This window comes from Eleutherodactylus coqui, chromosome 1 (genome assembly GCF_035609145.1).
Source record: "Eleutherodactylus coqui strain aEleCoq1 chromosome 1, aEleCoq1.hap1, whole genome shotgun sequence".
NCBI classification, from domain to species: domain Eukaryota; kingdom Metazoa; phylum Chordata; class Amphibia; order Anura; family Eleutherodactylidae; genus Eleutherodactylus; species Eleutherodactylus coqui.
Genome location: NC_089837.1, coordinates 370,729,443 through 370,755,698, shown reverse-complemented (window position 1 = coordinate 370,755,698; position 26,256 = coordinate 370,729,443). Strand labels below are relative to the sequence as shown.

Genomic DNA, 26,256 nt, shown 5'->3' with positions numbered 1-26,256 from the left:
CAGATCATCTACAGATGTAAGGGGAACCTTAAAAAGAAATTTGCTAATGTACATTTATACAGTAACCTACATGTATCAGTATTGGCTTCCATTTTTGGCTACCAAATAACTACACTCTTAAATGTGCGCTGATATGAGGAATCTAATTTTACCTGTATCTGTTTGCAGCGTGTGCCCACCATTGAGATATTGATCATTGAAGTTGACGTGCATCATTGCAAATTCGGGTTGACCATCCGATGGGCCGGAACGATCAGGAGTTGGGGATACATTGCAAGAAGGTACATGTAACACTGGATTCCTCATATCAGCGCACATTTCAGAGTGTATTCAGTTGGTAGCCAAAAAGTTAGGTGACCAACTAAGTTTGTTGAATTTTATATTGCAGAAGGTGTTGAGCTTTTGGTTTAGTTTTGTGGTTTTTGTTTTAAGAAACAATCCCCCCCCCCCCCCGCCCCCCCCAATATTTATGAAAACTCCCATATTTAATCAGAGGCATAAAAAGCCCTACAGAATATAGAATTATTGACATTTTACCATTCTGTGCAAATTAAACGTTGTACAAACTAGTATGCTTCAGCCCTTGAAGCAACTCTCCGGTCCTGGACAAACAAAGATGGCCGCATCTCTTCTCTGACTACCTAAAGCACACTGAGCATAGTATACAATGAACACTGCATGTTGATCTGACTGGCCACCATTGCTCATGAGCAGCACTGGTTAATCAAATCAGGTGTATAGTGTCTTAGGCCGCATGCACATGGGCGGGTCAGATCCTGCAGCGGAGTCTGGCCCTGACCGCGGCTGGCGACCCTGCGTACCTGTCATTCTCCGGCTTCTTTCTACTGTGGATGGTCTGCATGGCTCGCCGTCTAACATGCACAGTACAGATTTTTTTAACTTCTGCTTTTCCCGTGTCAATTGTGGGAGGTCCGTGGGTCGGACGGCTTCCATTGCCTTTAATGGAAGTTGTTCTGCACAGAATCCGCGCAAAAATGGAGCATGCTGCGAATTGTCATCCGTGAGCTAAGACCGCAATTGGTTTCCACTCGTGTGCATGAAGAATCACTTTTCCATAGCATGCAATAGGCGGTATTTGCTGTGGAATCCGGAGGCAATCAGCGCTCCGGATTCCGCAATACAAATCTGCCCGTGTGCGAGAGGCCTTAAACTAATGATGCATAATAATATACAGTGTGCATTTGGTAGACAGTGAAGCTTGTGTAGCCATCTTTGTTTCTCCAGGACCGGAGGGTCACTTTAAAGCATGCCTTTCTCTCCATTTTACTGCCCAATTAAGCATGTGTTTGTAAATGTAGCCAGTGAACCGTTTATTTTATGTTGGTAAATGTAATAGACCATATTATTTTGTTCCTTTCACTCTATTTATTTCCTATTGGACCATTTTTAACACTTCAAAACTGTCTTATGTTTTGTTCACATCTGTGCAGATTTGGCACAAAATGCCAGTAAAATTCCAGCAGATAGCGGAAACCTGACAGGCTCCATTATAGTTAATGGGGTCCGTTGGGCGCTGTTTGTGCCTGTCATATGTCAGATTCAGCACTTGCTGCTATGTTATTATGCTATGACGGAGCTGAACAGCTGAAAGCAGGGGCACTGGTGTAAATCCACCCTAAATTTTATCTTGCAAGTAAATGGAGTAGATAAAGTGTAGATTAAAACCACCGTGAAAAAAGATATATTTTTTAAAGCTCCCACAACTGAATATAGAGTATTAGGACATACAGAATGTGGAGATATTATTCAGTTTGTCCATATAGATGTATTATTATAAGTATTTTGGATTTCATATTCTGCCCCACATGGGATTTAATAGAATGTCACCATGAGGCTGGGTTCACACTGGGCGTAAATCCCACAGAAATCTCGCAGAATGACCGCATGGAAATACTGCAAGATTTCCACGACAGGAATGCTGCTTTAAAATTCGCGCTGTCTGGGCAAGTTTTGGAGTGGCTTCACCACCTGCATTCTGCTGCGGCCATCTCTCCCCATAGAGAGGCCGCAGCGGAGATGGCGATATAATTGACATGCCATGACTTTGAATTCCACACGGCATGTCAGTTTCAGCGCGGCTTGGCTGCAACAGCTTCTCTGCAGCGTGTGGACGAGATTTTTGCAAATCTTGTCCACTTTGCTGCTTTATCCCGGTGTAATAAAAGTTGCTGGCGGAATTTCCATGCAGAAAGTTTGCACGGAAATTCCACGGCAATTCCGCCCTGTGTGAACCCAGCCTTAATGCTCCAGTAAGAACTAACTCTTTATCACTGTTATGTTCTTAAGTGAAGTTCTAGGTTACACTTTCCTCATAGGGCTCCTGTATATTCACATGCATCTTAAATGAAGCATACCACACATTCACATGGAAGGCAAGAATGTCCACCCACTATCAAATCGAAGGAACTGTTAGTCGACTGAAACATGTTTCCGTTTATTTTGATTGTGATAAAAATGTGTTCAATTCATAATGGTGGTTTTATAACCAGTTTATTATACATAATTACACATGTAATACATTTACTAGATAAATAAATCCTGTAGTTAAATACATGGCCGCCCAGTGAAGTGAACTGAAAATTCATGGAGTGGAATAATAAGCTTCTGTGTGGAAAAATATTTCAGTAATGATGGAAACTGAAGGCCAAATTATATGCTTTCTATTAGGCTGGGTTCACACGGGGTGGAAATCTCGCAGTATGTCTACAGCAAGACCACACGGAAATTCTGCAATATTTCTGCAATTTGAAGACTGCAGCTCTTCCCCATAGAGCGAAGAAATGGCCACAGTGGAAACGGCAAAAAAATTGACATGCCGTGGCTTTGAACTCCGCGGGCTTGGCTGCAGCCGACTAGCCACAGCGTGTGGATGAGATTTTTGCAAATCTTGTCCACTTTGCTGCTTTGTCCCAGGATAAAAATTGCAGGTGAAATTTCAGTGCAATTCCGCCCCGTGTGAACCCAGCCCTACAATATACGCAGTTGGTGTTGACTATTTTTTATGTCTAAACATAGTAACATAGTATGTTAGGCTGAATGAAGATAATGTCCATCTAGTTCAGTCTGTTTATCCTCCTATGTTGTTGATCCAGAGGAAGGCAAAAAAACCCAAGATGCAGGAGCCAATTAGCCCTTTTGGGGGAAAATTCCTTCCCGACTCCATAATAGCAATTAGAATAATCCCTGGATCAACCTTGATAGTTCCTACGTGACTATAAGACCCAGAACTACAAACTTGATGATCTCATGATTACCAATATGTTTTTTAAATTGTGTTTAAGAAACAATATAGAAGATAAAATAAACATCTATATATCATAGGAAGCCAAATGTAAGATCAGCCATATTAGAATACCAAAACTCTTTTAGTAGAAGCTGTCTCATAATTCCGAATTCTGGTGAGAGACTGTCTGAGACCGTATTCACACGGCCAATAGCGAGTTGCACCCGAGCACAACTCACATTAGACAGCACATGGACACCCCGTTTGTATGGTGTCCAATGTGCGGGACACAACATATTAAATTTCTGTTCCTATCCGAGAATTGGACAATATATGCAGTGATTACTTTAAATTTTAACTATCGGCCCAAGAGAAAAAAACACTTATGTGAATGAACTTTTTCTGTGCAAGTTCTGTCTTTCCCGGAATTGGAGAGAAAACCGCACAGAAAAATCACCCTTGTGAATACACCTTTAGTGCTATAAACCAATCAGATTGCATGAAACGTCAAGCAGAGAATGAGAAAACAGAGTTCTATGTTATACTATTAGGTTTAAACAATGTTGTTTCAATGTAAAAATAGAGATTATAATAACATCTACTGCATCACGAACTACCAACAGTGACTAGGCATTAAACCACTGGACCAACAAGGAGTGGAGTCTTGCCTTCTGGGATGGTTGACCATTTATAGTGAAGGACCAGATGTGTTACCATAAATTAAACAAAAAAAAAAAGCGGCCCGGTAGCTAGCAGTGGAACGGCTATTATATAACTGGCAGTGTTTGCTGCATTTTCTGGAGGGAACTGTGGCTGTCATTTGTACTGACTCTCTGTTGTGATAAATTGTCAGGAAATCATTTTTCTTAAATACCGTATTCTTCACTCTGTTAGGCGCACTTTTCTTGACTTCTGGGGAAGTCAGTACATCTTATAGAGTGAACGTGCCGAAATTCAAGCTGTCACAATCATGAGCTTAACACGTGATCGTGGAGAATAGAGATGAGCGAGTATACTCGCTAAGGCACATTACTCGAGTGAGTACTGCCTTAGCCGAGTATCTCCCTGCTCATCTCTAAAGATTCGGGGGCCGGCGGCGGGCGGGGAGCGGCGGGGGAGATACTCCCTCTCTCCCCCCCGCTCCCCGCCCGAACTCACCTGTCACCCGCGCCGGCCCCCGAATCTTTAGAGACGAGCAGGGAGATACTCAGCTAAGGCACTACTCGCTCGAGTAATGTGCCTTAGCGAGTATACTCGCTCATCTCTAGTGGAGAACTAAATCACAGTGACGCAAAAAGCTAGCGATCGTTTACTAGCTCTCTCTCCTCTGCACTGCCGCCTCTTATGCACTGCTGATTGGTGGTGAACACCAACAGGAACTGCTGCTGATCCCCGACCTCCACCAATCAGCTTCTTCCCTTCTTTGCCCAATCACCACTGTTACAGAGCCCCGCTGTTTTAGAGCTCTGCTGCTCCATCACCTGGAACTATCCCCTACACTGTCCCTGGGTGAGTTCAAAATATTTTTTTCCTATTTTCCTCTCTAAAACCTGGGTACGTCTTATGGAGCAAAAATATGGTAAGTGTAAATACAAAAAAATGTTTATAATTATGGGCTACATTTAATTATAAATAGAGATGAGCGAACGTACTCGTTTAGGGCAATTTCGCACTCGAGCACCATTTTTTTCGAGTAACTGACTACTCAGGCGAAAAGATTCGGGGGGCGCCGGGGGTGAGTAGGGGGTTGCAGAGGGGAGTGGGGGGGATAGAGAGAGAGAGCTCCCCCCTGTTCCCCACTGCTACCCCCCGCTCCACCACGCTGCCCCCGCCCCCCGAATCTTTTCGCCCGAGTAGTCAGTTACTCGAAAAAAGCGATGCTCGAGTGCGAAATCGCCCTAAACGAGTACGTTCACTCATCTCTAATTATAAAAAATGATTTTCATGGAGCGATCCCGTTGTGTGACTCTAGGGGTCTCATAAATTCCCCAATAACATATTATTGGCTGCTCAGATAACCAAGTATATATATAGTATATGTACAGGATGCAGGATTATCGTGTATTCTTGGTGGAGTCTGATTCATTATCATTGAGGTAACCTCATAATGTTTTATGTGAATTTATAATTTAGTTCTAACAGACAACATAAGTTCACAGACATTCATCAGTATGTTGTCACCCTGGATCAGACTCTTTTATTCCACATTGCAATCTATCACATCCGTTTCAAGGCAAGGATTCAGACACTATGAGGGACTATGAGAAGTTCAAGCCCTTCTCAGTAAATTTAGATTAACACAAGCTGTGTATTTTAATATGGGAGTTACACTGTACTATATCACTTCAGATTACTATTCTGGATGTTTTATGCATTCACTCTTCCAAAAATTATTGTATTTGGGTATTATACAGAATATAGCAACTTGTTATCATGAGATTAGTAAAACTTGTATGGGAAATTTTCAATGTTGGAATCCTCCATTAATTTATTCTAGTGATTTCCAAAAACTACAACAGACTTAAGCTAATAGTGCCTTACTAAACTGACATGTACGTACAAGTTATGTAAGGCTGCAGTCACACTTCAGCTAGGGTTGTCAGCTATAATTCTGTCTCTTGGTTCTGTTTTTGGAGCAGAGAGAATCAATATGGAAATAAACGTTTCCGCTTTTTTCCCCATTGATTTCAATTATTAAAAAAAACAGAAAGCAAACTAAAAGCATTCGGTTCGCTTTTAGGCTGCCTGTCCATGAGCGATAAATCACCGGAGGATCTTGCTGTGTGAAGCTTTCCATAGCGTTGCTATAGAAAGTGCAGCGCCGGCGTCCACGAGCGGAGAATCATAGTTTTTGAAAAATGTTATTATTTACAGTATTTACACTCTATTAGAGATGAGCGAGCATACTCGATAAGGCAAACTACTCGAGCGAGTAGTGCCTTATTTGAGTACTTGCCTGCTCGTCTCTAAAGATTCGGGTGCCAGCAGAGGGCGGGGAGCGGCGGGGGAGAGCGGGGAGGAACGGAGGGAAGATCCCTCTCTCTCTCTCTCTCCCCTCCCCCACTCCCGCCTGCTCACCGCCGCAACTCACCTGTCACCCACGCCGGCAGCCGAATCTTTAGAAAAAAGCGGGCAGGTACTCGAATAAGGCACTACACTACTCGCTCTAGTAGTTTGCCTTATCGAGTATGCTTGCTCATTTCTACACTCTATTCCTCAAAGTGGTTTTCCAGACAAAAAGTACTGATAAGCTATCCTCAGGATGGGCCATCAAGTTAATCACCAGGGACCCGCTGCTCAGGATCTCCCATAATGAGCTGATCGCCTGGGCCACTGTCAGTGCAGCGGACCATATAGTGTCACCAGAGACGGATGAAGTGTAAAAGTCGCTTCAACTCCCATTAATTTTAGCTAGGGCACTTTCGCTCTCATCCCCTATGACGCACGTCCAGCGTGCCACACTGACAGCGAGCCAGCCGATCAGCTCATTGCCAGGGATACCGAGTGGCAGGTCCTTGGCAATTAACTATTGATGGTCTATCCTGAGGTCATCGACAGTTTTTGCCCAGACAATCGCTTTAAATTTATGAAGTATCCATTGTAATATGTATGCAATGTGCTAAGAGAAAAGGTCCAACCTGACCTGAAGCATGGAAATGGTTTTATGGATGCATGAAGTTTCAATAAAGCTGTGGCATCTTATTGGTGCTAGAGTATTTGTCTGAACATTTATCTAGCGAGCTGCAACTCCCCCCCCCCCTTTTGTTACTTATAAAAGGTAATGCATTCTTTTATAAACATTATTCTAGGCAGATAAATTGATTACTCTCCTGGATAGTTTGTAATCTTACCTGAACAGACATATCCGCTCCCCTTGTATCCTTGCTTACATCTGCATTTATAGGATCCTGGAGTGTTGAGACAATCGCTGTGAGGGCTGCACTTCTGATTGCTCACCAAGCACTCATTTATATCTGTCAATGAGAAGCCAGCGCTGTACTTATTAGCAGACTTCATTAAGGTTGCTTCCACACAGGCGGTATTACCCCACAATAGGCACCAAAAGACATGGCTTAAGCTGCCGCTGCGGAATTCCGCTACAAGATCTGCGGATTTTGATGCGGAATTGATGGCAGAATTTTAATTCTGCATCAATATCCTCATAGAGGTATGCAGAAAATCGTAAGGGACCTAGGAACAGAGACCCACTCCGTGTTCTGTTCACCTTTAAAAATCTTCTACTAAAACAGTTGTCCCTGTCTGTCAGGACACCCATTTCTCTATTTCATTTAGTCTATTCAGACTTTATAACTCTCTCCACTGATGAAAAAAATCTTCTAACTCCATAATGCTCCTGATGATCCACGTAATTTTGTGGTGAAACGCGTTGAGTATAAAACTGGAATATTGGAGTCATAGGGTCTCAATTTATCTTGAGTCTAATGACCCGCAACAACTAGAGTTCAAGTCTCACGTATCCTTGAGTGATTTTCTGAAGCAAAGGGATCTGGCATAAACAGTAGGGCCAATCCTTTATCGCTTTGGGATTAATCTCGACTCTTTTAAAAGATTTGAAATATCGAGACCAACCCTCATCATTGGGGAAGAAATTCTAATACAGCTGCATACATTAGACTTTCTAATGCTGTCTATGTGCTGAACATCACCAACTATTCAGAGTCAAATCAGCAGCCGGAAATATTAATTTCCTTTCTCTAATTTGACCCACAATGGTCCTTTACTCATTGAACCATCATTGATTCCATCATTTGGAACAGGACCATTAGTGGATTCAAATTAAGGGTTTATGTGTCAGGTTATTACGCTTCGGACGATTGGGGCCTAAAAGGTGCATTTGACACTTCTGCATCAGACCCACACCTGCGCCAGCTGACACATATCCCTAGTAATTGTGTTATATGTGTCCTAAAATTTGTTACACTACGTCCTTTACGTTTTTTCATTTGCTGTGCCCTAGTGTGTTCTAATTTTTAAAAATTTTTCTTCATAAAACTTATTCTTTTACTTCAAGTCCCCTCTGTGATAGGGCTTTATATATAATTTTGGAGACTTTTCTGACTGCCTCCTCTGTGAAGATATTATCTGTAAATGGACCTTTAACTATAAATCAATGTTTGGGTATGCTATATATTGAATCCAGTACAGTGTTGTGGGGTTCCATTTTGAAAGGAAGCAACATTGCAGACGTGTGAACCATATACATATCTATGAATCTTTTTTAAACTTTCTAAATTGACGAAAATTACAAATTACAACATGATTGACTGGTTTTCATACCATCTGTGGTGTTGGCATGGGTACAACTACTATACAGTAATATCCCAGCATCAGTTCTTATGCTCCAGAAATGTTAATAAAATACAAACTAAATGACTGAAAGTAAATTGCAAACACACAATCAACTCGTCGGAAATAAGTAATCTCACCTACACAGTCGTATCTGCCATTCACATATTTTAATTCAAAGCCATGCTGGCACTTGCAGTAATAACTTCCAAAGGTATTTACACATCTTCGGTTAAGAGGGCAGAGTGCTTTCCTGGTGGCACACTCATCAATATCTAGAAAGTAAATCAGTATTTTGTAAGAATTTGAAAGTTTTTGCTTGTAAACATATACCCATTTACATCAAATATGTCCGAAAGTTGGTCCTAAGAGGTTTCCCTAAGTTGAAACCTTGCCTTATTCCCTTCCTGCAAACTGAAATCTGGATATTGCGCTTTAGTTTGATTCATCTTTAACTCTTGTCTCAATCAACTAAAAGTTTTAATTGTAAGTGAATACACTGTAAGATCTATTAGTGAAATCCTTCACATCCCCTCTGTGCTATAATGGGAAATGAGATTGATAAAAAAGATCAAACAGTAAAAACATTTGAAATAAAATTCCATCCGTATAAAAGGCTTGGGGCTGTGAAGTTGGAGAGTGGAGTTGGAATCAGTTTTGGGTGGAGTCACTGTTAGTAATGCATGGTCTCTAACTCTGCTTTCAAAATAAAAATATTAACTATTATGTACTAATATATATTAAGCCTGCTATTACCATTTTATATGCAGTGTATTGGTTATTGTACATGAGCCATTTATGAAGGAGTTGGCGCAGAAGTTCAGCTTACTGACTCCACAGCCCTGGAAAAAGTGATATGTTACATTTATAGGGATTTTTTTTAACGTGTTGCTGTGATACTGTTGTGACTCCCCTAGCTACATCAATATTGGAGGTTAAAGAGGACCTGACAAGGGATAAAGTCAGCAGGACAGGTTGTATGGCTCTGCAGCTGCAGTCCCACTGACTAAGGGTGTGTTCATACGCTGCTGATTTACTGTGGATTTTGTAGATTTCATCTTTTCAATTGAATTCAATTCCACACCAAAATCTGATACAAAATGTGCAGCAAATCAGCAACATGTGAATGCACCCTAACCCCATTTTTTTTCTTACTTACAACCAGAGGCATAACTTGAAGCTTCTGGGCCCGAATGTAAAGCCTGTAACACGACCCCCACTATAATGCTTTATTCAAAGTACTGGGCTCTCTATACGGAGAACAGAGGCCTTGTGGGCCCCTAAGGCTCCTGGGCCCATGTGCAACCACATCCCCTATAGTTACGCCCCTGCTTACAACCATTTATCTGGACGGGCTCTTCTTAGGTTCAGCTCCTGCGCTGTCTTTGTGTCAAGTGTCCCCAACACTTACTGTCAATGGATGACATCAGACTTTCAATCAAGTCCAAAATGAACTATGAACAGTGAGCGGTCCAAACCATGCAATTGACAATGTCAGAAACTGCACCAAAGAAGAGCCTGTCCAGGTGAAGGGAGGCGAGTGTAAGTAAAAAATGGGATTAGAGTCAGGATGGCCGTGGCTGAAGAGCCAGTACTGCTAACTTTTAGCTCCTCTTTAAAAAGCTGTATAAGATCTTGTGCCAGTAGAAAAGTAAGTGTGCTTAAAAATCCATGATGGATCAGTTTTAAAGTTTGACCACTTTTTCTGAAGCATACATATGTGAGTGAAGATGTGATACAAGGGCTTCATAAATATGACATTTGGACCCTTTGCCATTATTCTTTTATGTATTCATAAAAGAAAACTAGTGCAAATGCCTTGATAATTCTGTGCAACTCTGTTTTCTTATTTCGCATGTATATTATTTTATGTGTGAAGATGGTTCAGAATCTAAAGCTGCCTTTGGGCAATATTTTGAACCACATCAGTGGGAAGAAAATCGTAAATTTGTACTAGAATGCAGATAAAGGTGGTTTTCTGGGTAGACCCAGTATGAGGATAGAACGTGGATTCTATGTAGATGTAATACACAGCTGGGTGTATTGTCTATTCAGAATTCCCTTTGAAATATACAATTATATAAGATGTCTTGTAAAATCTGACACTGTCTGTTAGGTTTCCTGCAGAAGAAATGCCAGTACTAAACTATTCCCCTTCAAGCAAGTCATACGTCGGACATCCAGTGTATAATTTATAAAGAACAGGTCCAATAAACAGAGAATGAGGTAATTGTACGCTCCAAATATGAGATCTACATCTGTCTGACCGTTTTCCTGGTTATGTGATATGACGAAGAAGCAAAGTTTTTTTGCGGTTAGAAAACTGTAAAACTATATCATCACACACCTATACAATTCCTTCCATCTGGCCCCAGCTGCAGGCCACTCGATGGGCATAAGCATCGCACTTCTCCCTTGACTTCTTCACAGCCATATTGGCAGTTTGCCATTGCACAGGTCCTGGAGTCTAGGAAATAAGATTAATGGCACAATAATTCAGTTCTGATGTGGTCTTTATTCAGTGATACAGAAAGCTGGTTACATTCGATAGAAGAAGAGAAAGTCTCTGAAGCAGCAGTGCAGGAGATTCTAAATAACCTCAAGTTGAATTAACAATGTTTCATTTAATCCTAAATATAATTGAAATTAAAAGTCACAGGACCTTGCGATGTAAATTCTTCACTAACCACCTATAGCAAAATGTAATTACATGCATTTTTCAGAACTTAGACACGCTGCTAAACTCTCTCCCACCTCACTTCTCCAGCAGCTCCCATAGGAGTCTATGGGAGGCAACGCCGTATTCTGGCCAAATATTTTTGAACCATTTTTTCTGGCCAGCGTAAAAACGCCAGACATGAATGTGAACTGCATGTGCTATCTTTGCCGGGCGGCTGTTTTTACGCCGCAGGAATACAGCCATCTGAACTGATGCATTGTAAACTAATGCATCAGATGGGCAGTGTATATTGACCGGCCGTGAAAGCGTGGCCTATAGAGATGAGCGAGTATACTCGCTAAGGCACATTACTCGAGCGAGTAGTGCCTTAGCCGAGTATCTCCCCGCTCGTCTCTAAAGATTGAGGGGCCGTCGTGGGTGGGGAGCGGCGGGGGAGAGCGGGGAGGAACGGAGGGGAGATCTCTCTCTCCCTCTCTCCCCCCCGCAACTCACCTCACCTGTCACCCGCGCCGGCCCCCGAATCTTTAGAGACGAGCAGGGAGATACTCGGCTAAGGCACTACTCGCTCGAGTAATGTGCCTTAGCGAGTATACTCGCTCATCTCTAGTGGCCTATATACGCTCGTGTGAATGAAGCCTAAGGCTGCTTTCACACCTGCGTTAGAGCTCAGTTCAGGGTTTCCATCTCTCCGCTTTGTTTTGTAGGAGAGAAACTCAAATAAAACTGAAAAAATTTATGTTTTTTCCCATTGATTTCAATAGGGTTTAAAAAAAAACAACAAAAAACAGAAATTAAACGGAAAGGCTTCAGTTTGCTTCCATTTCGTTAGGTTTCCTTTTTTTTGGATGGGAAAATAGTGCAGTCTGCAGCGTTATTTTTCCAGCCAAAAAAACAAAAGGCTGACAGAATGGAAACAAACAGATGACTTTCTGTTTTTTTGAAACCCTATTGAAATCAATGGGGAAAAAATGAATCCCTTTTTTTCCAATTTTATTACAGTTTCTCTCCTCTAAAAATGGAGCAGAGAGATGGAAATCCTGAACTGAACCATAACTCTGGTGTGAAAGAAGCCTAACCACATCTATGAGCTAGACCAGAGAACCACTTCCACACGGCGACTCTCACTCTCTGGGGGACATGAATTACAATTGATTAGCCATCATTTTTCCTGCAGGGAATCCTATATAAAAGGGGGATATCCATAGTAAAAATAATTTTGCCATGTTCCAACACATGCAATATTACACAGGCATTCACTTCTAGAAGTTTTGCTCTTATATTAAAATATGATTGCTCAAGTATTTACTATGAAGCAGAACCATGTAGTGTAGGCTGCACAGTCTTTAATAGATTTCCTTGGGGCTCAATGTCTGTTGGCATATTTTGTTCTATGGAGCACCATTTGTTGGTCTTTTGTCGAACATGGCACTTTTTTTTTAGATTAGTACAGAATTGGTAGAATTGGAAGTATACTGACTTATAGTAAGCCCTAGTGCACGATGAGTTCAGTTTCAATTATATTTATAAGGCATGGTAAAAAAAAAGTAAACAGCTTTACATATTTAAATGACACATATTCTTATATGTATATATATAACTATATATGTGTACATAGTTAAAGCCAGGCTCACACAACCGGGTTCAGATTCTGTCTGTGAGCCTGGTTGGTGACCCTGCATACGGCACTTACCTGTATTGTGGATGACCATGGAGGCTCGCAGGCGGTTATGCGCATTACAGGGTTTGTGTGCATTTCCCATGACATCACTTAGTAAGGACGCGGGTACCCGCATCCAATGAGCAATGTTAATTGTATATGGGCTGTGAGCCGTCCCCACAGTATCCGCAGTAATGTAGAGCGTGCTGCGATTTTTCCTAGGATTGCGGAATATGCAATTAGTATCCACGAGTGTGAAGGAAAAATTGCAAATACATGCCTTTCAATATCCGTGTATTATTGTGGATCGTCCACATGGACGCTGATCGTGGAATCCGCAATTCAAATCTGGTCGTGTGAGACTGATGAGGTGGAATTGCCAGCAGGTCAGATAGCAGACATACAGACTAGCTACAAGTACCTTGGCATCTCACAATCTCATGAGAACCATGATAAGGAATACATCAACATCCATGTACCACTAAAGGGAAAGACAGGTCCAAAGGAGCCAGCTCAATGGGAAGAACAAGATCCATGCCATCAACATGTACATCCTGCCAGTCCTCAGATACTCTGCTGGTATAGTTAGCTGGCCAAAAGAAGACATGGAGGCTGCAGATGTGAAGACCCGAAAACTCTTTACAATGTATGGTGGTTTCCATTCCAAGTCTAATACCCAAAAACAGTACAGCAAAAGGAAAGAGCGTGGACGGGGTCTTATGGGGTTCAAAGCCACCATCCTATAGGAAACTCAGAGTATCCAGGATTATGTGAAGAAGATGGCATCTAAATATGAACTGCTGAGAGAATGCCTGAGGCTTCATTAATAGACATGGAAGGACGAACAAACAGAAGAAATTCCATGGCAAGATAGGAGGCTGCATGGGATGTACCATTGACAAATAGGATTTCCCAATTTCAAAAACGTCATCTATTAGTGGCTGGAGATGGATGGATTTAAAGACCGCACTGAGGCACTGATCATAGCAGCACAAGAACAGCCACAGCCACTAAACACCAATTCCACAGAAGCAGGGATCTATCACACTAAACAGGATCCAAAGTGTAGACTATGCAGAGAGGCCTCAGAGACAATCCAATACATAATGGCAGGATGCAAGAGGTAAGCAGGAACAGCACTCACTGAACGGCACACCCAAGCAGCAGGCATTATGTACATGAACATCTGTACAGCATATGAGCTAAATACTCCCAGATCCAGATGGAAGACTCTACAGAAGGTTGTGGAGAATGACAGGGTTAAGATCCTTTCAGACTTTCAGATATGAACAGTCAAACTGGTACTGGCCAAGCAACCAGACATTGTGCTAAAGGACAAGGACTAGAAGACTGCGGTACTCTACCATTGATAGATGTAGCGATACGAAGCAACATCAGGAAGAAGGAGTATGAGAAGCTGGAGATGTACCAGGACCTGAAAGAAGACCTAGAAAGGATGTAGACGTTGAAGGCCAAAGTGATCCCGGTGGTGGTAGGAGCACTTGGGGCTGTGACTCCTAAACTGGGGGAATGGCTCCAACATCTCAGAAACATTGAAGCATTCTATCCAGAAGACTCTAATGCTAGTAATAGCTAAAATTCTGTGCAGAACTCTCAAGCTTCCGGGCCTCTGGTAAAGAACCTGAGGTTGCGGAAGACAAAAATATATTTTTTTATATATATACAGTACATTTTTAATATTTAGAATCATTCTGAAATATTTGTAGCACTGTACATAAAACCTGTGACTATAACAGCACTTGGTCTGGAGAAGATATTAAGTATCCCCATTTAATCTCGGTAAAGCCTCTACTGTGCTGAAGGACTGATTTAGAAGAACACGACTGTATATCATTAATCTCTGCCCCTGGCTCTGAAAGATCTCCGGCAGACTTTTTTAATAATGTTCTTTAGGAATAAAGCAAAATCGGGTGAGCGCTGCCAATGTAAGCTTACTCTGCTTCACAGGTACAAAATACCACAACTTGAATAAGATTTCCAGCTATATGGCTTAAAGGGGTGGTCTCGCGAAACCAAGTGGGGTTATACACTTCCGTATGGCCATATTAATGCACTTTGTAATGTACATCGTGCATTAAATATGAGCCATACAGAAGTTATTCCACTTACCTGCTCCGTTGCTAGCGTCCTCGTCTCCATGGTTCCGTCTAAATTCGCTGGCAGCTTGCTTTTTTAGACGCGCTTGCGCAGTCCGGTCTTCTCCATTCAGCACGAGCCGCTTCAGTGTGCTCCCCGCTACAGCTCTTCTGCGCATGCGCAGACGAGCTGTCACTGCTCGGGAGCGCGCTGAAGCGGCCATTCTGCACCATCCTCTGTTAGAGGAAGGTGCAGAAACTGGAGCTGCCCAGCGGAGAAGACCAGCCCAGCCCAGCCGCCCCGAGAAGCCTCCCAGGTAAGTGATGGGTCGGGGGGGGCTGCCGCTGCGCCGGGCTGCGCCGGGGGGGGGCTGCCGCTGCGCCGGGGGGGGCTGCCGCTGCGCCGGGGGAGCTAGCGCTAGGCCGGGGGGGCTGTCGCTGCGATGGGGGGGGCTGTCGCTGCGATGGGGGGGGCTGTCGCTAGGCCGGGGGGGCTGTCGCTAGGCCGGGGGGGCTGTCGCTAGGCCGGGGGGGCTGTCGCTGCGCCGGGGGAGCTAGCGCTAGGCCGGGGGGGCTGTCGCTGCGATGGGGGGGGGCTGTCGCTAGGCCGGGGGAGCTAGCGCTAGGCCGGGGGGGGCTGTCGCTGCGCCGGGGGAGCTAGCGCTAGGCCGGGGGGGCTGTCGCTGCGATGGGGGGGGCTGTCGCTAGGCCGGGGGGGCTGTCGCTAGGCCGGGGGAGCTAGCGCTAGGCCGGGGGGGGGGCTGTCGCTGCGCCGGGGGAGCTAGCGCTGGGGAGCCGGGGGCTAGCGCCGGTTACCTGCTGTCTGGTCGGCGGCTGCGGGGCGTCTGGTCGGCGGCTGCGATGCGTCCGGTTGCCATGGAGACACAGCTGGCGGCGTCTCGGGAGCGCGCACGTCGGGCTGCAGCGAGCGACTGGGAAAGAGCCGGCGGCCATCTTGAGGAAACTTTTATAACTTGCTGAAACGCTGGAACGGTAAGTACGAACCAGCTAGAAATGTCATTTACAGGGGGGCTTAGTAATGTATGTTTAATGGGGGGGACTGGGCAAAAAAAAAAATTAACTGCTTCCTCGAGACATCTCCTTTAATTTGAAACTTGAATTGTTCTTACAGTTCAGTGGTTCCACTTCTATGCCAACTTTTTATATACGTATTTTAGTGGAGATTTTTTTTTAAACAAATGCTCTGGTTTGTTTAACAGTTTTAAAGCCAGTTTTTGCACACTTCAACTAACTTGACGTTCATTAATATATTGCCAGAAAAGATAACTAGTATACCAGAATACATTCATACGTAAATTACTCATTTCTATGTACTGTACTTTAGTAGGAAATAAATATGCATAACCTTGGAAATGAGATTAGAAAGTTATCCGAAATTGTTTTAGGGTTTAGTAATTTCACAGATAATTTACATTATATTTTGAATTGCATTTTTGGGGGGTTTCAGGCGTAAATTGCCGGCCCAATATCTATAGATTGGACAAGCTTTGGATTGGACAAAAAAAATTGGATGAAATGTCCTGAAACCTAAAGGCTGGGTTCACACAGGGTGGAATTGCCGCAGAATTTCCGTGCAGAAAGTGCGCATAGCAATTCCGCCCACGGCTCCTAATCCCGGGGTTAGCCAGCAAAGTGGACGATATTTTGCAAAAATCTCGACACGCTGTGGCCAAGCCACACAAAAACTGACATGCAGCGCGGAATTCAATTCTGCAGCATGTCAATTCTTTTGTCATACCCACAGCAGCCTCTCTGCTCTCTATGGGGAGAGATGGCCTCAGCGGAATACCGATGGTGAAACCGCTCCTAAACCTACAGCTAAAGGCTGCAGGTTTTGAAGCTGCATTTATCTCCGGTTCAGTCATTCCGCAAGATTTCCGTCCCGTGTGAACCCTGGCAAAGAATCTTTTGGAGATTTAACATTTTTCCTTAAAATAGGGAACATGCCCTCTTGTCTTTTAAGGTGATTTTTGACTAAAATTGACCTTTGATCTCTATAATCAGCTTGCTATTTAATCTGCCTGCTGACTGTCCAGCAAGTACTACTAGTGCTTACCAATAACCTTGACAAACCCTATGCCTGCTCTCTGTTCTGCAAGGGCTGGAGATTGTTCCAGCCTGCCAGCCTCCATTTACATGGAATAGGCAGTCGTGTCTATAGATATGCCTCTTTAGCCAGGGGTCACACAGGGCGGTGTTAGGTGCACTGTTCAGGTACGGTCTTCTGCTTCTGTGTCTGGCAAACAAGATATTGTCCCATTCTGTCTGTTCCCTGAGCTTGTGTTCCCTCTCTTCCAGCACTCCTAGGGTTTATAGCTTCAGGCCTCCTGTTCAGCTGATGCACCTTTCCCAATCACCGCCCTATATAACTGCCCTGGGCCTTTCAGACCTTGCTGCAGTGTTGATGAGAGTTTTGTGCCCTTTACTGTACAGACAGGAGGGAAGCGATATAGGGAATCGAAGATGACATCTGCTAATGCTTTGCTTGATTGCCTCTTAGTATCTAGAGAACACTGCAGTTATTAAATATTTCCCTTGATACCTGACTTTATGATATAGTTCCCCATACTGTACACAGTGGATATTGACTATCCATATAAGTTACATAGAATTAGAATTGTAGTTTGGTCCCAAGGCGTCCTTAGATTCACACTTAGTACTATATTGGGTATCTTGAGGATATCATAGAATGGTAGAGTTGGAAGAGACCTCCAGGGTCATTTGGTCCAACCCCCTACTCAGTGCAGGATTCACTAAATCATCACAGACAGATATTTGTCCAGCCTTTGTTTGAAGATTTCCATTGAAGAAGAACTCACCACCTCCCGTGGCAATCTATTCCACTCATTGATCACCCTCACTGTCAATATCTTTTTCGAATATCTAATTTGTGTCTCCTCCCTTTCAGTTTCATCCCATTGCTTCTATAAGTGATACAAAATCTGATATAAGTGAGATAAATCTGCTGTGAAAATAATGAAACAAAAATACATGAGCTGTATATATAACTTACTTGAGCATGAGCCATCTGGCATCAGCACGTAGCCATTAAGACAATAGCACTTGTAGCTGCCGTGAGTGTTCATACACCGATGTTCACAGGGACGAGGCTTAAGACCGCATTCATTCAAGTCTGCAAAAGACATCTCATTCACAAATATGCGGGACGTAGCTTTACAGTAGACGCACTGCCAAGGAAAAGATTTTGAGTTGGAGAATGAATAAGGGTCATTTGTAGTTCAGGCGGCTTACTAAGGTTTGCCGTAATCTTTACCTTTAACGTGTTTTAACCACTGCAAAATAAGGACTTGCAAGTTATTTGCTGAAGACCGGAGACACAAGGAGATATTTCAGAGCATAGACAAGCAAACACCATATAGCTGGAGGGAGGGCACAAGGGACCTATAGAATCAAACTGATGATCTCATCGCTATACTTTATATTATATAGGGATTTGGAGAACCATTTACCTTGTCTATTATTAAACTTGTGAAAAAGTCATGAAATCGCAAATGTATGAAAATACAGGCCCCATGTGTAATCCCATACCATCTGCAGCTTGGAGCCTTTACAACTGTTGGACTACAAATCTCAGCTGTCCTTGGGTTTTAAATTTCACCAGATGGAATTTTTGTAAGAACAGCTGTGAATATGACATTTCTCAATTAAGACAAAATAGCTAATACACGTACGTCTAGGAAGAAAACAAGTTCAGGAGTGGATTTTTAACAAGCCCTGACAAAGTGCCAATATGTTCCCGACGGGTGTCGGCAGTGTGCACATACCAGTCAGGAGGTCTACTGGACATATAATGAACATTCTTTACCTTCCTAAGCTTATAGCTTGAATTATTCCAGCTTTGATGGCTTCTTGGTGAATTATGTTGCTACTTAGGATGAAGAAGCATTTAAGATTAAGTTAGGAATGAGTATTTATAAATACAGTTAAAGTATTAGTGGTGCTATGATTGGTGCTTACAAGGATTGTCCGAGTTGTTTCATTTTTATGTAAACAGTCTTCCCATGTGCAAAAATAATAACCTACCGTATACTCACCTCTCCTGGCTCTCCGCTGTGTCCAGCCCCCGTCGCGGCCACCGGTCTCCCCTGTGATGTACGGTTTACAGGCTGCCGTCAGCCTGTTTATGGGAGGTCACAAGCTACTGCAGCCAATCAAAGAGCTCAGCAATTTTTAGATAAAAAATAAATCGCTCAGACAACCCCTTTAACTATTGTTAGGAATGGTTTTCTGTAACCGAACAATCATATAAGGACTAAGCTCTCTTACACATGTGCTTTTTACTGCGATTACCACAGTAATCGTGGTATAACACTCCCATTGATTGCAATGGGGCCTTGCAGATTTTCAAGCGATGTCTGTTCTATTTTGCCGGGTTTAGCGCACCTCATCACGCATCACAATGATGGTGTGTTAAAACCCGCCGTCTGAGACAGTAGCCTGCATCCAAAAGCGGCAGTAAAATCGCGGTGATTTGCCGAGTGCATGTGTGAGAGTGGCCTAGGGCTCCTTTCACATCGCATCGTTTTTGTGTGTTTCCATAGGAAAGATATTTGATGGAAAACATATACATTCAACAGATACCACTTAGTGGCATCCATCATCCATAGGCTGCTATTGTAAAGAAAATGTATACGACATGGTGTATTTTTAAAAAAAGAATGCCTCTACATTGGATATTGCAAGAAAGTGCGTTATTCTACACAGAGACATCCAATAAATCAAATCAATCCAGATTGACCTCTAGTTTCCTGCAAGTGCGATATCGAGAAAAGTGCATCGTACCAGCATCACAGCAATTACGATTTTCTTGCATGTGAAAATTGCTCATTAATCCCTATAGGAGCAAAAAAATTGCTTCACACTCGCATGTAAATGCAAGCACAATGTGATTTTTTTTATTGCTCCCATAGGGAAGAATACGTGATATCGCCCCAAAATAGCACAGGCTACAATTTTCCTCTCCCATCACATCTTTTCGCATACGATTTCAGTGCATCTCGCAACACACAGAATTCATGCAGGAAAATCGCCCATATAAAGGCCCCCTTAATTTAAGATTATAAGAGGCCCCCTCTAGTGTCTTTCTACTGTAGTGTGTGAATCTGTACTCTTCTACCAGCACCATGAAGGATGATAACACCCTTAAAGACAAAAATAATATAATCACATACATATTACATATACTAGTTCTAAAAGTGGCTTATATTGTAATAAACTTCTTAAGATGAAATTTAAAAAGTTAAAATACAAAATCTTCAATGGCAAAGGATGAAGGATAGGGAGATGCTATTGAAACCTGACAGACTCTATTGACTTATAATGGGTTCATCGGTTTCCCTCTGTTCTCTCCTCTCCTGCACTTTATCAGCTTATTTATGATGACACCATGTTGTAGTTGGAAGTTAGCTGATGAGAATGTACAGGAGAGGAGAGAACAGAGGGAAACTCAGGGTGGCTTTCCACAGGACAACTATCGTCTGAATAGTCGCTCAAAATAGTCACTGACGTGTAAGAATGGAATGACTTGTCTAACACAAACCGTCAGCAAAACGCAGCAATTTCGATCACTCAAATTTTTGCTCTGATTTAAGAGCAAAAACTTGGGTTACGAGCCTGCTTCCGCATGAATGAATTTAATAAATGACAGAGCACTACTTGTTATTGGCTAAGCGCTGCCTATGATTGGCTGAGCGCCCAGCCAATCAGACACAACCCTTTCATCAGGTGGGGATTTTAAATCCCCACCTGCTGAAAAGCTTCAGAGCAGTGCAGGGAGAACTAATGGCAGCTAGACGTGCCTGAGCCCCGGCAGTGGTGGACAGGTGAGTATATATTTTTTTAGTTTTTACTACAGCTAGGGATGATTTTCAGGGAAGGGCTTATATTTAAAGCCCTTCCCCAAAAATTACTGCAGGGGTGTCGGCATCCTATTGCTTTCAATGTGACAGCGGCATCCTTATTGAAATCAATGGGAGAGCTTGCGATCCGGAACTGATTAATGGCTTTTCCATTAATTTCAATGGTGAAAATTGATTTGACTTATGAGTGTTTTGGGTTAAGAGCTCTGTCACAGAATGAATTGAACTCTTAACCCAAGGCACCACTGTAATTGCTGCACAACTTGCTAATATACCTTCAGGGACATTTATGACGGCTTTACACTAGAAAACTTGCATTGAAAAGTCACAAAAGGCGGCGCAAGGTTGCGTGGACCAAAATTTGGGGACTTTTCTGCTCTCTGCATCAGCATTGCCACTGTTATAAAAAGGGAAGAAGGGCTTTCAGAGGGGGTGTGGCCGCCTTCGATGGACAGATTTATGTATAATTTACGCCCCAAACTGGTGTAAATTATGCCAGAAAATGTACGCCAGGTCGGGCCTGACACACATGTCTGTATAGGTGTACCGAGGCGCTGGGATGTGCCTAATACTTTGTACTTTCATTCCTCACCATTTTAAGATTTCTATTTGCTGCTTTAGGCCTCATTCAGACGAGCCTGTGTGAAGAAGCCCTAAGGGCTCAGTCAAACAAGCGTGTGTTTTGCGCGCACATATTGCATGCTTGTAAATGGACCAATGGGTTCCTATAGAAACGTTTACATGTGCAGAATTTGAATCGCAAAAACAGCGCGCACCTAGAAAACACAGGACATAGGTGCGTATTTTGCCAGAGTTTCCATTGACTCCTATGGGAGCAGGAGTTAATGAAAACTCCTGTGCATGAAACAGATTCCCCTCTGCTTGCAGCAGGACATTCAAAAGATGCTTCTGATCAGAAGCACTTTTTAAATGTTCCCCTATTAACCCCGTAGTCCCCGTGGGAATGAAGAGAGTCCTCGAGGGTTCCGTTAATCGCCGCGGGGAGTCCCCTCATCACTGAACACTGTGACAGCACTGTCACACTGTTCAGTGATGATGGGATTGCAGTGGGGATGAAATAATCCCCTGCCACAGCTGCCACAGTCTTCTTCTGTATTCTGGTGGTCAAGGATTAAAAAATCCCCGCCTCCAGAAAGCGCTGCCTCTGATTGGCTGAGGGATGTGACCAATCAGAGGCAGCGCTCAACTGCCATTCAATGAAATACAGAAGAAGACTGCCTGAGACAGGGAGAAGAGCAGAACAGCGCTTCTAGGAGAGTTAACTTTTTTTTTCTACAGCTAGGGATGCTTTTCAGGGTAGGGCTTATATTTCAGCCCCCCCACCTCTTCCCCCGAAAATCATTGCTGCAGGGTTTGCCTTTATCCCATTGCTTTTAATGGGGCGACAGCAGCGCCGGCCCTATTGAAAGCAATGGGATAGTTTCAGGGTCCTCTGTCCCCACTGCAGTCCTGTCACAGTGTTCAGTGAGGAGGGGACCTTTGTGGAGCAGCTGCTCCAGCGAACGGGAAAAGTTTCATGTGCAAACTTTGCCCGTTCATGAGAGGAGCGAATTTGTTTTGCACACATAGGCGTGCAAAAAAATCCCAGGTGGATACACATATTTGTGGTAAGATCTCAGTTGTGAAAAAGCTGATTTTAATACTCCGGATATATACAAGAATGCTTACATTCACTGACAAAAAACTAAGATCTGAAAAAAAGAGAAATAAAGCATATATTAGAAAGTTGCAGAACTTTCTTTTATTATACCTTGACTACACTGTATTTACATAAGACTTTAAAATTATTAATTATAATATGATCTCATGCAAAAATAACAACTTTGTATTCGCTTTTACAATGTGCTCTGATTTAAAGACTGTCAGACAAATCAATAGAAAAAATAAGAGAAGAACAGCCCTCAGAGGTATATCTAATGCCAACTGTACAACGCAGAGCTGGTTTTCTCTTTGTTTTCCTATTGATTTGGCTGACATTATACTGAGGCTTGGAATCTTTCGGATACATTTACTGGCACACTCCTTTATGTTCTGGACGGTAGAGGGTCCCCAGTGCTGACTCTATCTTCCTTTGGGTTTCATTATAGGCTAACTTGGCTTGCAGGCGTGGTGGTGGGTCCCTTAATTAGACAATATATCAAATAGAAAGAGGTCATCTTATTTATTCTTCTTAATTTAATTCAGCTGGTTCAATTCACAGGAGTGCAAGGAAAACCTAGCAGACTGCTAGTAATGCATAAAATTCTAGCACTTCCTTAAAAAAGTAACTTTTATTTCTTAAAGGGGTTTTCCAGGGAGAATACTATTGATGACTTATCCTCAGTATAGGTCATCAATAGTTGATTGGCTAGGGTCCATCACTTGGGACCCGCCGACCGATCAGCTGAGCAGAGGCATGCTGTCAGTGCCACAAATACACAGAGGTCAGAGTGGAAGCAGCGGAAGTCTCCGCTCCAACCTCTGTGTAGTGGCCAGCACTTGTAACTGCAAGCACAGTTCGTGTTTATTTCAATGAGACCCCAGCCTGCAGTTACAAGCGCCGACCACTACACAGAGGTCAGTGTGAAGATTTCCATTGTTTCTGCAGGTGTATATAACATAGTGCCAACTATGGTCGACTCAGCCTTCCATTCTTCCGAGGTCGGTAAAATGAGCAGACAGCTTGGTGGGGGGTAATGAATAAAAAATTACCTAAAAGCGCTGCGTAATAAGTTGGCACTATACAAATAACAAGATTTTTTTTTTTTTTTAAATCCTTACATTTCGATATCAATATGTCAATAATGGGAAATGAAAAATAGTTTATGGTGGATGCTAATATAGCAGTAATGATTGTTTCTCTGGTATCTGATTGGTTGAGTTTGCTTTTAATGCTTCAGATTTTCATTGTTAGAATGCCATGACTAAGAGCAATATGCACCTTGGAAACTGTTTTTATAGATTAAGAAATAAAAGTTAAATTTTTAAGTAAGTGCTAGAATTTTATACATTAATCCCTTACTTAGACACCACCACCATGCCAGGTGAGTTAGAATAGTTTATAATCTTCATTCCTAGTGTTACCTGAAGCACTGTCCATTTTTTGCATTTGGTTTACTCTCCTGATTTACACAATATTTGTAGAATATCTTGTAGGTCTGAGGATACTTATAAGGCCATGCATGCTCCTTTGAGAAATTCAGTATACAAATAGGAGATGGTATAATGCCTCTATTACAAGGTAGCATTCCTACAAGTCAATGTCTGACCTTGTAACAATGACTAGGATTATAAATAGAGATGAGTGAGCACCAAAATGCTCGGGTGCTCGTTACTCGAGACAAAATTTTCGCGATGCTCGAGGGTTCGTTTCGAGTAACGAACCCCATTGAAGTCAATGGGCGACTCAAACATTTTTGTATATCGCCGATGCTCGCTAAGGTTTCCATTTGTGAAAATCTGGGCAATTCAAGAAAGTGATGGGAACGACACAGCAACGGATAGGGCAGGCGAGGGGCTACATGTTGGGCTGCATCTCAAGTTCCCAGGTCCCACTATTAAGCCACAATAGCGGCAAGAGTGCCCCCCCCTCCCAACAATTTTTACTTCTGAAAAACCCTCATTAGCAATGCATACCTTAACTAAGCACCACACTACCTCCAACAAAGCACAATCACTGCCTGCATGACACTCCGCTGCCACTTCTCCTGGGTTACATGCTGCCCAACCCCCCCGCGCATGACCCAGTGTCCACAGCGCACACCAAAGTGTCCCTGCGTAGCCTTCAGCTGCCCTCATGCCACACCACCATCATGTCTATTTATAAGCGCGTCTGCCATGAGGAACCGCAGGCACACACTGCAGAGGGTTGGCACGGCCAGGCAGCGACCCTCTTTAAAAGGGGTGGGGCGATAGCCCATGATGCTGTACAGAAGCGATGAGAAATCCAATCCTGTGCCACCTCCATCAGGAGCTGCACACGTGGGCATAGCAATGGGGAACCCATGTGCCACACACTATTCATTCTGTCAAGCTGTCTGCATGCCCCAGTCAGACCGCGGTTTTTTATAAATAGTCACAGGCAGGTACAACTCCGCAATGGGAATTCCGTGTGCACCCACAACATGGGTGGCGCCCTGGAACCCACCGGCTGTACATAAATAAATCCCATTGCATTGCCCATCACAGCTGAGGTAACGTCAGGTTTAATGCAGGTGGGCTTTGGCCCACACTGCATGCCCCAGTCAGACTGGGGTTCTTTAGAAGTGGACACATGCAGTTACAACTCCGTGTGGACCGACAGCATGGGTGGGTCCCAGGAAGCCACCGGCGGTACATAAATATATCTCATTGCATTGCCCATCACAGCTGAGGTAACGTCCGATTAAATGCAGGTGGTCTTCGGCCCACACTGCATTCCCCAGTCAGACTGGGGTGCTTTAGAAGTGGACACATGCAGTTACAACTCCGTGTGGACCGACAGCATGGGTGGGTCCCAGGAAGCCACCGGCGGTACATAAATATATCCCATTGCATTGCCCATCACAGCTGAGGTAACGTCAGGTTTAATGCAGGTGGTCTTCGGCCCACACTGCATGCCCCAGTCAGACTGGGGTTCTTTAGAAGTGGACACATGCAGTTACAACTCCATGTGGACCGACAGCATGGGTGGCTCCCTGGAACCCACCGGCGGTACATAAATGTATCCCATTGCAGTGCCCAGCACAGCTGAGGTAATGTCAGCTTTAATGCAGGTGGGCTAAAAATTACTAGGATTACAATGTAGGCGAGGGCCCAAAAAAATTGGTGTACCAACAGTACTAATGTACTTCAGAAAAATTGCCCATGCCCAACCAAGAGGGCAGGTGAAACCCATTAATCGCTTTGGTTAATGTGGCTTAATTTGTAACTAGGCCTGGAGGCAGCCCAGTTAAAATAAAAATTGGTTCAGGTGCAAGTTTCAACGCTTTATTGAATTGAGAATTGAAACGTATAAATATTGTTTACAAAAGTTATATGACTGAGCCTTGTGGGCCTCAGAAAAATTGCCCGTTCGGCGTGATTACGTGAGGTTTCAGGAGGAGGAGGATGAATATAATACACAGATTGATGAAGCTAAAAGGTCCCCGTTTTTCATGGTGATAGAGAACGATGCTTCCATCCGTGGGTGCAGCCTACGTATTGTTCAGGTACCGCTGCTGTCCGCTGGTGGAGAAGAGAAGTCTGGGGAAATCCAGGCTTTGTTCATCTTTATGATTGTAAGCCTGTCGACACTGTCGGTTGACAGGCGGGTACGCTTATCCGTGACGATTCCCCCAGCCGCACTAAACACCCTCTCTGACAAGACGCTAGCCGCAGGACAAGCAAGCACC

At 43.5% G+C, this 26,256-nt stretch overlaps 1 protein-coding gene across 4 annotated transcripts in view; it reads right to left on the bottom strand.

Annotated features, from left to right (window-relative positions):
* EGFL6 (EGF like domain multiple 6) overlaps window positions 1-26,256 on the bottom strand; it is a 105,618-nt gene that overhangs the window by 39,355 nt on the left and 40,007 nt on the right. For 2 of the 4 annotated variants that reach the window (XM_066578070.1, XM_066578062.1), the window contains exons 4-7: window positions 18,019-18,138; window positions 10,899-11,018; window positions 8,692-8,826; window positions 7,096-7,218 (exon numbers count right to left, since the gene is read on the bottom strand). In XM_066578070.1, coding sequence (XP_066434167.1) covers window positions 7,096-7,218; window positions 8,692-8,826; window positions 10,899-11,018; window positions 18,019-18,138 — 498 coding nt within the window. The remainder of the gene's footprint in view (window positions 1-7,095; window positions 7,219-8,691; window positions 8,827-10,898; window positions 11,019-18,018; window positions 18,139-26,256) is intronic. The other 2 variants (XM_066578085.1, XM_066578077.1) reach the window with 2 other exon arrangements.